This window comes from Schistocerca americana, chromosome 9, assembly GCF_021461395.2.
Source record: "Schistocerca americana isolate TAMUIC-IGC-003095 chromosome 9, iqSchAmer2.1, whole genome shotgun sequence".
In the NCBI taxonomy this organism is placed as follows: Eukaryota; Metazoa; Arthropoda; class Insecta; order Orthoptera; family Acrididae; genus Schistocerca; species Schistocerca americana.
In genome coordinates this window covers 108,645,181-108,659,395 of record NC_060127.1, presented here as the reverse complement: position 1 = coordinate 108,659,395, position 14,215 = coordinate 108,645,181, and the positions used below count along the sequence as shown (strand labels likewise).

General features: G+C 42.2%; 1 protein-coding gene across 1 annotated transcript in view; it reads right to left on the bottom strand.

Annotated features, from left to right (window-relative positions):
- Nucleotides 1-455: 455 nt before the first annotated feature.
- LOC124550714 (MD-2-related lipid-recognition protein-like) overlaps nt 456-14,215 on the bottom strand; it is a 127,045-nt gene continuing 113,285 nt past the window's right edge. The window contains exon 4 of the mRNA XM_047125435.1: nt 456-563. Within this exon, the coding sequence (XP_046981391.1) occupies nt 456-563 (108 nt within the window). The remainder of the gene's footprint in view (nt 564-14,215) is intronic.

The following is a 14,215-nucleotide window of genomic DNA, read 5'->3' as shown; positions in this document are numbered from 1 at the left end:
GGATTTGTAGGTGTGGAGGATGGTAGAAGGATGCAATCCCCATGTCCGGCCGGCCAGGAGTTTCAGCAGGCGGAGGCGGGGCGGACACTTGAAGGCGTGTGGAATTAATGCTTCAGTCGATAGTAGAGAAAAGCCTTCGCTGGTAGTTTTCAACAACTTTATTAATGTTCCCAAAAGTGTTTTACAGCCACTGAAGGAAACCACAGATTTCTTTGCATCTACTCAATATACTTCTTAGGGGAAACTTACATGTTCATTCTCACTTTAAGCTGTTTTCTTTTCTTCATCATTTTCCACAAACAGACTTTAGACAACTACTCTTACAGGGGGCGCCGCACGTTGATCATCCTTAAAACTAAAATGTGTAAGACCTAGATTAGAACTAATGCTAACGTCGGCAGAAGCACAGCAGAGAAGACGGTGAGGTGGTCCTGCTTCATTCCTGCGATGTTTCTTCAGCCTGCCTTGGGAGAGGTTATCTTAATCTGCACTATGAAGCAGCACTCAAACTTGGCGCTCGGTTTTCCTTTGCCCCATAGCTTCCACATAACATCGTAGACACCCTACAAAGAACAAGAAAAAAACGTAAGCAAAGTGTAACTGTCTGCATTAAAACAAAGAAATTAGTACATCGAATAGAATTTACATAGGCTGTGTAGACTTCGCAGACTACCTTAGAATACTCCAAGACAATCTGACAGAAGTAGTTACACAAGTAAAACTTTTAAAGAGTGAAGCGGAAAATGGTGATATAACTCTAGCTGAAGAAGTAGACATTGCAGTCATTTGTAAAGCAAAAATGTAAAGAAATACACAAGTTCAAACACCTTGGAGATATTTACCAGCAAAGTATTAAAAATATCGTCCACCCTGTCACTCCAAAAAGTTCAAGGCTGGATTAATAAAATAATGAAGAAAGATTGAGATGGCTGTTTTAATGCTTCACGTTTTCTACCCAATCCTGTCCCCATTTTAGTACAACGTACAGAACGTTCATAGAACCATGTGAAACTGTCATAAAATTTCTTCTTTGGAATTTTGTTCGTTTCGCGGGTCATACTGACTTGAATGTCGCCTATGTCGTCAAAGCGTTCAGACATCAAGTCACCTTAAGCGCTTCGTCGTTTTATGGTAGATTCTTATTCATAACTCCAAGGATGATCACACGTGATGATTGTCTTGCAGAAAAGAATTGTCGGCGTTTTGCATTTCGATCGAGTCACAGGAGGCATCCAGGGGTCTTGTCCATTGTTCGGAAGTCAAGGCGTACGGGACAAACTAGCATATACTTTTTTTCACTTCTTAAGAACATTCTGGAGAATGTCTGGAACACTCTGTGACGTTCGCTTGCTTTATTCCTTCGTTGATAGTCCTCGGTGTTGACGTACAGCATTGTTATACTAGCTGAAAAGTGGGGGGGGGGGGGGGGGGGAAGGGGGTGCAAGTTCAACACTGACTACTGTAAATGATGTAGCCGACAGTTGTACAGTTGCGTTTGACAGTTCTTTACTTCAGTTCACAACCCCCAATATTACACAGTTATATGGACAGTTCACTATTGGTTAATTTTTGATAAGCCTTATTAATACTTTGCAGACAAACATCAGCATACTGCTACAACAGTTTGCTATTGAACATCTATGAGCAGTAAATACCTAACCACACACTTCACTATTTCTCATATAAATTGAACAGACACTGTCATTGTTTTAACACACAGCCTGTTTATGTTACACTAATTCCACTGTTCAGTTGACACATTACTCTACTTGATACTGACTTTCCGTCTGATAGTCGGCCGTGGACTGACTGACTCGGGACCAAAAATCGAACCTTTATATATTGTCACAATAATACGCACTGAAGCTACATATTGTCCGATGTGTAAGTTACAGAAATTACAATTAAAACATAACTCATTCAGTTAACTGAATACATCGAAAAATTGGTTCTTTTTAATAGTTTCTTCTGCTACAAAGGTTAGGCCGAATTTTTTGTTTTAATAACGAAATTAACAGATATAGTTATGCAAACAATACTTTTGACAAACCTGGTAACTATTTTGGAATTAATTAAGGTCTGGCTTTGTTAATATGTTTTCACATGTTGCCAAATAAACACCTTAAGAATCCTAGAAGTTCTTCTTCCAAATGTTTACAAATACTATAGAATTTATATTTGTTTATAGGTCAACAATAGAATCTAAGTCACGAAACAATTACTGATTTCGCCCTATAACTTAGGATATTAACTAGGAATAGTCAAAATAAATTAGGAAATTAATTACATACACAAGACTACGCAAAAAATTTGACCTGGTGCTATATTTCTTAAGACTGAGGGCCAACCTTTCTCTTTTATGAAAATGCAGATTATACTCATGTATATTAATGGTAATTAGTCAAAATGAAAAAGTGAATTTAAGGGAGCAGACGGCAAAATAAGAGAGGAAGTAAAGAGATCCCAGGTTGCTTCGTCACAACTTGGTTTAGAAATGTTGCCCCACTGCGATTTTTGACACAAAACGTTGACACACTACGGCCACACGTCCACTATTTAACACTGCCACCTCACAACTGACTGGTAGATGAAGTTCACAGTTGTTAATTCAAGCTGCCACCACATATACTGCAGTGACGTCACTCATAAACCTGGAGTAAAATCAGTCTGTGAAAATTTGGGGGGATTGTGTACCGGAGAAACAATCAGCGAAATGAAAGGAAAATGTGGCTCAAGTAAAATCAACTGTAAGAAGAGATTTATCTCATAAAACACAAAATTACGGCTCTTCGCTGTGGTGGCTAGACCGTAATGTTTATATTGAGACAGAATGAGAGAACACAGAGAACTATGCAAAGAAGTAATTTCCAAAAAGCAGAAGTACACATACAACTCATTTGACAAAGTACAGAATCAGAAGGATTTTCACGCTGAAAAAATGGAAATATGCTCCATTACGGACAGAAGAAACAAAGCAGTTTACGCACAGTATGTGTGCATGATACTGATACAAACGTTTAGGGACGGTGGAGTAAGGGTCAAAGTATGGTACTGAGGTAAGGCACCGAGGTTCTCAAACCACTGAATAAAAAGCTATAAGTAAAAACTAGAAAAAATCGTTTTTAGATTAGATTAGTTTTTCGTTCCATAGATCCGTGTTGAGGAGATCCTCGTGGATGAGGAACATGTCATTTCTTTTTAAGCTGAAATAACAATACTAATAGTATGAATATATACATCACTTGTTTCTATTAAAAAATTCGTCAGTGGAGTAGGAGTTGGCCACTAGTAAGTCTTTCAGGCTCCATTTAAACTGATATTTATTTGTAACTAAATTTTTTTATGTTTGCTGGCAAATTATTGAAGATTAGTGTTCCTGAGTAGTGGATCCCTTTTTGAACTAAAGTAAGTGCTTTTAAGTCCTTGTGCAGATCATTTTTGTTCCTGGTATTGTATGTATGATCTGAGTTGTTTGTTGGAAAAAGAGATGTATTATTTAGGACAAATTTCAGTAAGGAGTAAATATACTGAGAGGCAGTAGTTAGCATACCCAGTTCTTTGAAGAGGTTTTTACAGGACGTCCGTGAATTTACTCCACAAATAATACGTATTACACGCTTTTGGACTCTGAAAACTTTTGTTTTACTTGAAGAGTTACCCCAAAATATTATACCATATGACATTATGGAATGAAAGTAGGCAAAGTATGCAAGCTTTTTCATTTTTATGTCACCTATGTCTTCTAACACTCGAATTGCAAATACAAATTTGTTAAGGCGTTTCTGCAGTTCTGTGGTGTGCTCCTCCCAACTGAATTTATTATCAAGTTGTAATCCCAGGAATTTAAGACTGTCAACCTCTTCTATCTGCTCTTCTTCATACTTTATGCATATGCTGGGTGGAAACCTCTTACAGGTTCTGAATTGCATATAGTGAGTCTTTTCGAAGTTTAATGTCAGTGAGTTGACTTTGAACCATTTATTAATATCCATGAAAGTATCATTAGCAGATCTTTCTAGAATTACACTCGACATACTATTTATTGCAATGCTTGTGTCATCTGCAAACAAAACGAACTCTGCTTCTGGCAGTGTAACTGATGAGGGCTCATTAATGTACACAAGAAAAAGCAATGGCCCTAAGATGGATCCTTGTGGGACACCACATGTAATTTCTTCCCATTCTGATGATAACTGATGACTTAATTCACTAGTCCCTTGCACTGACACCCTTTGCTTCCTGTTAGCGAGGTATGACTTGAACCATTTTGCAGCACTGCCTGTGGCACCATAGAATTCTAATTTATTTAAAAGGATGTTGTGGTTCACACAATCGAAAGCCTTTGACAAATCACAGAAAATACCTGCTGCTTGTAACTTGTTATTTAATGAATTAAGTACATTTTCACTGTGGGTGTAAATAGCCTTTTTGATGTCAGAACCCTTCAGAAATCCAAACTGTGTTCTTGATAATATGTTACTTGTGGTCAGATGGTTGAGAACTGCCTGTACATTACTTTTTCTAAAATTTTTGAGAATGCTGGCAAAAGTGAAATCGGTCTGTAGTTTGATGGTATCTCTTTATCCCCTTTCTTGAACAGAGGCTTAACATCTGCATATTTTAGTCTGTTGACTATTATAAAAATCTAAAAAGATACATTTTTTATAATGATTTTATTTATCTGCTCCACTGGACAAGAGCTGTCCGCAGTGGGGTACCCCAGCTTCTGTGCAGGCGGGGAACCGTCGCACAGTATTCTGCCGGCGCCCTTACTCCAGAGCGAATCCTTCGGCCTGTAGCGGAGTGTGCGCTGTCCCCAAACTTCCTGCCAGGTTAAAACTGTATGCCGGACTGGTGCTTGCATTTCGAGAGCAGTGCTCTTACTGGCTGAGTTATTCAGGCACGACTTTCGACCCGCATTCAAAGCTTTGCCCCTGCCAGCACTTCGTCTCCTACTTTCCAAACTTCACAGCATCTCCCATGCGTCATTCGTAACGGAGAGAAATCTTCAGACGTTAAATTAAGTTAGAGCGTATTCGAAGAAAGTGTTGTTATAGGACCATTACTTTTCGCAATATATGAGGTCTGTTCAAAAAATTCCGGAACTTTGTACACTGAATTTTTCTACGCTAACCTCTTACATATTGTGCATGGTAGGGTGACCAGATGCAATTGTTTAAAAAGGAGGACAAACAGCTTCAAAAAGGAGGACAAAGGAAGAAAAAAGAGGACACATCAAACGGGTCAACTGCAAATGAGGATACCACCCGTCAGCTTTGGGCTGGTGCCACCTACTAACACCTCCTTCGCGCGTGTTTATCACTAAGGCTGTGCCAATACTTAAAGTATTTCAGAAAAGAGCAATAGAACGGGACGAATTGTTAATTTAACTGTGCGAAAAAGCCGGACACTGTAAAAATCCGCCCGGACCCCGGACAAAGAGCTAACAAGGAGGGCATGTCCGGATTAATACTGACGTCTGGTCACCCTAGTGCATGGTCTCCTTCGAAGTACTCTCCTCCACAATTGATACACTGCTCCCAAAGCCGTTTCCACTTCCGGATATCAATCTTTGTTTCGCCATATTTCAGGCCGTTCCCTTTTAAATTTTCTCGCGGGCATCGCAACGCGTCCCAATAATACCATCGATTAGCAGTTTCTCACTGTGACACAATTCTTGAGGAACTAAATTATTAATCAAAGTCACAAAAAAGGTATCAGCGTGGCTGTGACGTCTGAACTGACCTGACGAGCTCTTTTTGGTTTTGGAGAACCCTTCCCGACCCATTGTGAAGACTGAATCTTGGTCTCGACATCATAACCATAGACCCACGACTCATCACCAGCTGTGATCTTCTTAAGGAACATCTCGTTCTCATTTGCGCGATCCTACCAGGTGTACCGGTATGAAATGAACTTTAAGATACAGATGTGTCGCTAGTGAACATTTGCTGTGAACGAGCCTTAATTTTTTTTTTTTTTTTTGGTTGATATGACATCTGTCAAAGATATTTAGTATACATCAAGTCATGGAACAAACAACATCATGTGTTTCCATCGTGTTAACAATGTCGAATTTTGTACCAGAAAGTGATGATTTGTGGAAAGCATTAATTTTTTGTTTCCATTTGAAAAAAAGTGCTGCAGAGTCGCATCGAATGCTTGTCGAGGTATATGGTGATCCTGCTATATCAGTAGCAACATGCAAAAGATGGTTTCAACGGTTCAGAAATAATGATTTTGATGTAAGAAATGAAGAACGTGGAAGTCCACCAAAAAATTTCGAAGACGCCGAATTGCAAGGAATATTGGATGAAGATGATACTTTGAGTCTGAAGCAAATGGCGGCAATGCTAAATGTTGCACAGCAAACAAATTCTGACCGTTTGAAAGCTATGGGAAAGATCCAAAAGTGTGGAAAACGGGTGCCACATGAATTGAATGAAAGACAGATGGAAAACCGAAAAACCATTTGTTAAATTTTGCTTCAAAGACATGAAAGAAAATCAATTTTGCACCGAATTGTTACTGGCGATGAAAAATGGATTTATTTTAAGAACCCGAAAAGGGAAAAATCATGGGTTAATCCGGGACAACCATCAACATCGACTGCGAAACCAGATCGATTCGCAAGAAGACATGGCAAAGTAATTTTTTTACGCCACAGTGCACCTGCACACAAAGCAAAATTGGTTCAGGATAAATCAAAACACTTGGCTGGGAGCTGCTGCCCCACCCGCAGTATTCACCAGACTTGGCCCCTTCCGAATAGCATTTGTTTTCATAAATGGGACACGCATTAGCTGAGGAACACATCGATTCCTACGATAGTTTGCTTCAAAAGACGAGCATTTCTATTGGCGTGGTGTCCACAAATTGCCAGAAAGGTGGTCAAAATGTATAAAAAGCAATGGTCAGTACTTTAAATAAAATGTTTTTACATTTCAATTCAAAATTAGTGTTTCATTTTCACAAAAAAAACAACGCTCATTTCATACCGTACACCTGGTAAAGCTCTTCACAGGTTGCGATTCAAAGGTCTTTCTAGTCTTAACTCGTCAGTCGTGGTGAAACGATCCAACTAAAATGTCACATTCTTCTGCAATCTCTCGGATAGTCAATCTTCGAATGGCGCGCACAGTTTCGTTGGCGTTGCTGACGTGAACGTCGTCGGTAGACTTCGGAGGGCGTCCCAAACGAGGGTCGTCTTTAACTTATGTCCGGCCATTTTTAAACGTGTGAACCGTTCGTAATACAGAGTACAGTTTAAGCACTCATCAACGTAGGTTTCCTGCATTATTTGGTGTGTCTCTGTAAAGTTTTTCTTGAGTTTCACGTAAAATTTAATGCACACGCGTCGATCCTCTACTCTGCCATCTGGAAATTCGCAAACTGTGCGACACAACGGTCTACTCAATACAGCACTGACCAATAACTAACAGACGTGCAACAATGAAACTTCCGGCAGTCACACATTAAACACCGGCGTGTACAGGGATGCCAACCGCATTTCGCTCCAACACCCCAACTGGTGCGAAATTACAAATGTTTCGGAATTTTTTGAGCAGACCTCGTATACTCACTGACTGGCAACAAAAGTGAAGCACCCAGGTAGGGAGGAGTGAACGAAATGATACCTGATAGGCTGAAAGCGTATGTCATATTATTGCAGTGATAACAAAATCGGCGACCGGGGTGGCCGAGCGGTTCAAGGCGCTACAGTCTGGTACCGCGTGACCGCTACGGTCGCCGGTTCGAATCCTGCCTCGGGCATGGATGTGTGTGATGTCCTTAGGTTAGTTAGGTTTAATTAGTTCTAAGTTCTAGGGGACTGATGACCTTAGCAGTTAAGTCCCATAGTGCTCAGAGCCATTTGAACCATTATTACAAAATCGAGTCAGATTTACAAAGGATTTGGTAGTATGTGCCCACTTACAAGTATGACGTTGCACCCCGTTTGGCATGGAAGCATACACTGATGGTGTTGGGATGGGGGTCATAAGGCTGTTGTTTCCTCTCCTGGGAGAAGTTGGTCCACAACTGTTGTAGCTGGTCGCTTATATCCTGGGAAGGGGTGACGTCCGCGCCGGTCTCGCACGTGTGCTGTCTGGGGCTCATCGTGTCACCCCGCCACCACAGAATGACGTACTTCAGAGTCATAGTACACTACTAGCCATTAAAATTGCTACACCAAGAAGAAATGCAGATGCTAAGCGGGTATTCATTGGACAAATATACAGGGTGATTCAAAAAGAATACCATAACTTTAGGAATTTAAAACTCTGCAACGACAAAAGGCAGAGCTAAGCACTATCTGTCGACGAATTAAGGGAGCTATAAAGTTTCATTTAGTTGTACATTTGTTCGCCATTTCAGCCAATAAAGTTTTTGGTCCCTTTTTCTTCGAAGGTGCTACTGTAACTGCACTACAGTATCTGGAGATGTTAGAGAATTGGCTGTTCCCTCAGCTCGAACAAGAAGCACAACAATTCATATTTCAGCAGGATGGAGCGCCACCATATTGGCACTTATCTGTCCATAACTACCTGAACGTCAACTACCCGAGGCGATGGATCGGCCGCCAGGCAGCCCGTGACAGAGCACTTCATCACTGGCCTCCAAGAAGCCCTGATCTTACCCCCTGCGATTTTTTCTTATGGGGGTATGTTAAGGATATGGTGTTTCGGCCACCTCTCCCAGCCACCATTGATGATTTGAAACGAGAAATAACAGCAGCTATCCAAACTGTTACGCCTGATATCCTACAGAGAGTGTGGAACGAGTTGGAGTATCGGGTTGATATTGCTCGTGTGTCTGGAGGGGGCCATATTGAACATCTCTGAACTTGTTTTTGAGTGAAAAAAAACCTTTCTAATCCTCTTTGTAATGATGTATAACAGAAGGTTATATTATGTTTCTTTTTGAAACACCCTGTATTATACTAGAACTGACATGTGATTACATTTTCACGCAATTTGGGTGCATAGATCCTGAGAAATCACTACCCAGAACAATCACCTGTCGCCGTAATAACGGCCCTGATACGCCTAGGCATTGAGTCAAACAGAGCTTGGATGGCGTGTAGAGGTACAGCTGCCCATGCAGCTTCAACACGATACCACAGTTCATCAAGAGTAGTGACTGGCTTATTGGGACGAGCCAGTTGCTCGGCCACCATTCACCAGAGGTACTCAGTTGGTGAGAGATCTGGAGAATGTGCTGGCCAGGGCAGCAGTCGAACCTTTTCTGTATCCAGAAAGGCCTGTACAGGACCTGCGACATGCGGTCGTGCATTATCCTGCTGAAATGTAGGGTTTCCCAGGGATCGAATGAAGGGTAGAGCCAAGAGTCGTAACCCATCTGAAATGTAACGTCCACTGTTCAAAGTGCCGTCAATGCGAACAAGAGGTGACCGAGACGTGTAACCAATGGCTACCCATACCATCACGCCGGGTGATACGCCAGTATGGCGATGGCGAATACACGCTTCCAATGTGCGTTCACCGCGATGTCGCCAAACACGGATGCAACCATCATGATGCTGTAAACAGAACCTGGATTCATCCGAAAAAATGACGGTTTGCCATTCTTGCACCCAGTCGATGAGTACACCACCGCAGGCGCTCCTGTCTTTGATGCAGCGTCGAGGGTAACCGCAGCCATGGTCTCCGAGCTGATAGTCCATGCTGCTCCAAACGTCGTCGAACTGTTCGTGCAAACTGTAGTTGTCTTGCAAACGTCCCCATCTTTTGACTCAGGGATCGAGACGTGGCTGCACGATCCGTTACAGCCATGCGGATAAGATGCCTGTCATATCGACTGTTAGTGATACGAGGCCGTTGGGATCCAGCACGGCGTTCCGTATTACCCTCCTTAACCCACCGATTCCATATTCTGCCAACAGTCATTGAACCTCGACCAACGCGAGCAGCAATGTCGCGATACGATAAACCGCAATCGCGATAGGCTACAATTCGACCTTTATCAAAGTCGGAAACGTGACGGTACTCATTTCTCCTCCTTACACGAGGCATCACAACAACGTTTCACCAGGCAATGGCGGTTAACTGCTATTTGTGTATGAGAAATCGGTTGCAAACTTTTCTCACGTCAGCATGTTGTAGGTGTCGCCACCGGCGCCAACCTCGTGTGAATGCTCTGTAAAGCTAATCATTTGCACATCACAGAATCTTCTTCCTGTCGGTTAAATTTCGCGTCTGTAGCACGTCATCTTCGTGGTGAAGCAATTTTAATGGTCAGTAGTGTACATCGAATGGAAAATGTACCTATGAGTCTCACAACTCTCGTACTTTGCGAAGTGAAGGTGCCTGCTAGCGTGAATGATAGGAAAAACCTTATCAATCAGGCGGCTGAACCTACCTTTTGGGGTCTCCCGGCCATTCATGCCATATTACTTACACATCAAAAAATGTTTTGTATCACCCCGATTCCCAGAACTCCTAAAGATAGACGTTGACTGTGGATATTGTGTCACAGACACAGTCCCTTTGACTGTTCAGAGACGTCCCTAAACCCACCCAAAGATGCTAACAACCATACATGAGCAGCGCCTATTAGACGGAGGGAGGTACACGGCTCGTGTTGTCTGTAGTTCAACCATGCCTAGACGGTCAATACCGCGCTTCGATCACGTCCGCATCGTTATTTGTGCCAGGAAGGGCTCTCAACGAAGCAAGTGTCCAGGCGTCTCGGAGTGAACCAAAGCGATGTTGTTCGGACTTGGAGGAGATACAGAGAGACAGGAACTGCCGATGAGATGCTTCGCTCAGGCCACCCAAGGGCTACTACAGCAGTGGATGACCGCTACCCACGGATTATGGCTCGGAGGAACCCTGACAGCAAGGCCGCCATATTGAATAATGCTTTTCGTGCAGCCACAGGACGTCGTGTTACGACTCAGACGGTGCGCATTACGCTGCATTATGCGCAACTTCACTACCGGCGTCCATGGCGAGTTCCATCTTTGCAAACACGGCACCATGCAGCGCGGTACAGATGGGCCCAACAAAACGCCGAATGGACCGCTCAGGATTGCCATCACGTTCTCTTCACCGATGAGTGTCGCATATGCCTTCAACCAGGCAATCGTCGGAGACGTGTTTGGAGGTAACCCGGTCAGGCTGAATACCTTCGACACACTGTCCAGCGAGTGCAGTAGGATGGAGGTTCCCTGATGTTTTGGGGTGGCATTATGTGGGGCCGACGTAAGCCGCTGGTGGTCATGGAAGGTACCATAACGGCTGTACGATACGTGAATGCCATCCTCCGACCGATAGCGCAACCGTATTGGCAGCATATTGGCGAGCCATTTCTCTTGATGGACGACAATTCGCGTCTTCATCGTGCACATCTTGTGAATAACTTCCTTCAGGATAATGACGTCGCCCGACTAGAGTGGCCAGCGTGTTCTCCAGACATAAACCCTATCGAACATGCCTGGGATAGATTGAAAAGGGCTATTTATGGACGACGTGACCCACCAACCACTCTGAGGGATCTATGCCGAATCGCCGTTGAGGTGTGGGACAGTCTGGACCAACAGTGCCTTGATGAACTTGTGGATAGTATGCCACGACGAATACAGGCATGCATCAATGCAAGAGGACTGGGTATTAGAGGTACCGGTCTGTACAGCAATCTGGACCACCACCACTGAAGGTCTCGCTGGTTGGTGGTACAACATGTAATGTGTGGTTTTCACTAGCAAGAAACAGGGCGGATATGATGTTTATGTTGATCTCTATTCCAATTTTCTGTACAGATTCCGGAACCCTCGGAACCGAGGTGATTCAAAAATTTTTTTGATGTGTGTGTAAAAAGAACATTACAATCAGCTCCTGTACTAAAGCAAATTACAGTAACAAGTAATCCAGATGCAAATCCTTTCAATTCCCCTTACAGAAAATTAGGAATATACAAGCTCCAGTGTGATTTGTGTGTTTTCCGACTAGATGCCTTAAGACTTGGCAACTTAAATAAATCTACATTTGCAGTGCACATTGCTGAAGAAAACCATTCAGTTAGAAACATTTAGAACTGAAAATATCGCACTTAGGAGGAAAATGAACCATTCACACCAACTAACAGTTCGCCTGACTATATATCGTTAATGGGCAGACTGAGTTGGTTTACACTATTTTCCTGAGAAACATCCATAAACTACTTTCCATACGCCAATAATAATCCATTTGTACCTGGCTGTAACTCAAGTGACAAATTTTATAAAATTGTATTTATCTGCAATATTTAAGAATTTTCATGGCGCTAAGTATGAATAAATTTTAATGTACTGTTATTATCACTGTTCAAACAGAGCATAAGGTTTTCACATGCCTTCTCATCCAAATTTATCTCCCTTACTTTTTGTAAATTAAGTTTCTAATGCTGTAATTCACGAAGCCCCATCTATTTATCTGCATTTAATGCTACATATTTAATGAAAATAGGTTTTCAGTTTAACATAACACTAATATACCCTTCTTTTCCCGAAATCCCATGTACTGGTAATGTATCATTGTACTGCGGCCTCTTTACGCTCACGTAATTTGTAAACAATCTTTATTTGTTTTCATGTGTTGTACGTGAGCAAAAACACGTGATACGCATTGGAAATTTGTTTCGTTACCAAACGAAAGTGTTTAATAATGCAAACCAACATGTGTGATTGTGAAAATACAACCTACGTTACAAAGACGGTGCGTTGGAGGGAGGCTGTGAAAACAAATGTTGCAGATTGACTTTTCACGTAATTTGTATTCTAACACAAGACTGTAGCGCAGCCTTTTTTATTACGCGTCTATAACTGAAAATTACTGGTCATCCTAGAACGACTCACCAGTAAACTAACGAATCACATGTTTTGACGAAAGCGTGAAAGCCTTCTGGTGACGAATGGTATAAAATCGAAACAAGAGACGGTACTTTTCTTAATAATGTAACCTAAAACCAGTTTTTGGGTAGTTGCTTCCATTCGTTTTGGTTTACAGACTGTACTGCTCTTGAGGTTTTGACAGATAGGAGGCGGGAACAGTGGGAAGATACAACGCTGACCAAAAACAACAACTAATGAACACTCGATAATGGCTTAAATAGCCGAAAATACTTGTGGAACGAAGAAGATATCTAAATAATAGCAGTCTAACTGGTAAAACACTGCTTTAATTTAATAAATTTCTGGCTGTTGGAAAGTGGACAGAGGTTCTGAAATTGAATTTAAACAGCCTTGATTAGGCTAAAATATTTATTAGCCATGGTAACCAGTTTCGGTCAAAGCGTGTTTATCTTCAGACAATATTACACTACGATGGTAGGCGGTGGTGGTGAACGGAGCAGGTGTTGTGGGCCCACGAACGTCAGCTCAATCGCAGCCGAGCAGCTGACGTTCGTGGAGCCACAATACCACCACCGCCTACCATCGTGGTGTAATATCGTCTGAAGATAAACACTTCGAGCGAAACTAGTTACCATTCGCAATAAATAATAAACATTTTACTATGGTCGAGACTGTTTTTAATTAAATTTTAAAATATTTTTTCAAGACCGTTAATACTCTCCACGAGAAATGTTCTCAAAGAATTATCCAACAGATGTTTGCCTGGGAGTTAGGCAGCCCACACTACCGCCCCGCGACTCGTGTGGCCTGACGGTTCGGCGGTTTGTGCCACCCAGTGTACATTGGGAACGACAGGGTGATTGTAGAAAAAACTCGAAATTTTTTTTATTACGGAATTTTAATGTACATACATTGAAGAATTGTTTCCCCAAAAATTATGCGCGAACTCCAAAAAGAAACGATTCTGTAAGCGTTCGAAGCCGAGCGTGCATGGCACCCCTCAGCTTTAGAGAACGGGTGGCCACAAGTAGGTATCGATGCCGTCATCGCCATTTATACTGATCTGAATAAACCTGATGTACTGGAGCGCTGTTTGGGTGGCTTTACTCAGATTGTGAACAAAAGTTTCAATAGTCTCATTTGGAGATACGATCCAAAAATAACATCCATCCGAAGCGAAATTGTCAACATTGCTTCACATTTGGCCGTATGTCTATTTAGTGTAAGCCATACCGCATTAATGCACGTGGCAGATGCCCTTCAAATCAAAATGCGCCGATTCTGTTAAGATAGAGACACCAGCGGCGATGCGCTCAGCGACGAAAAGGGCTTTGAGCAAGAAAATACACTACTGGCCATTAA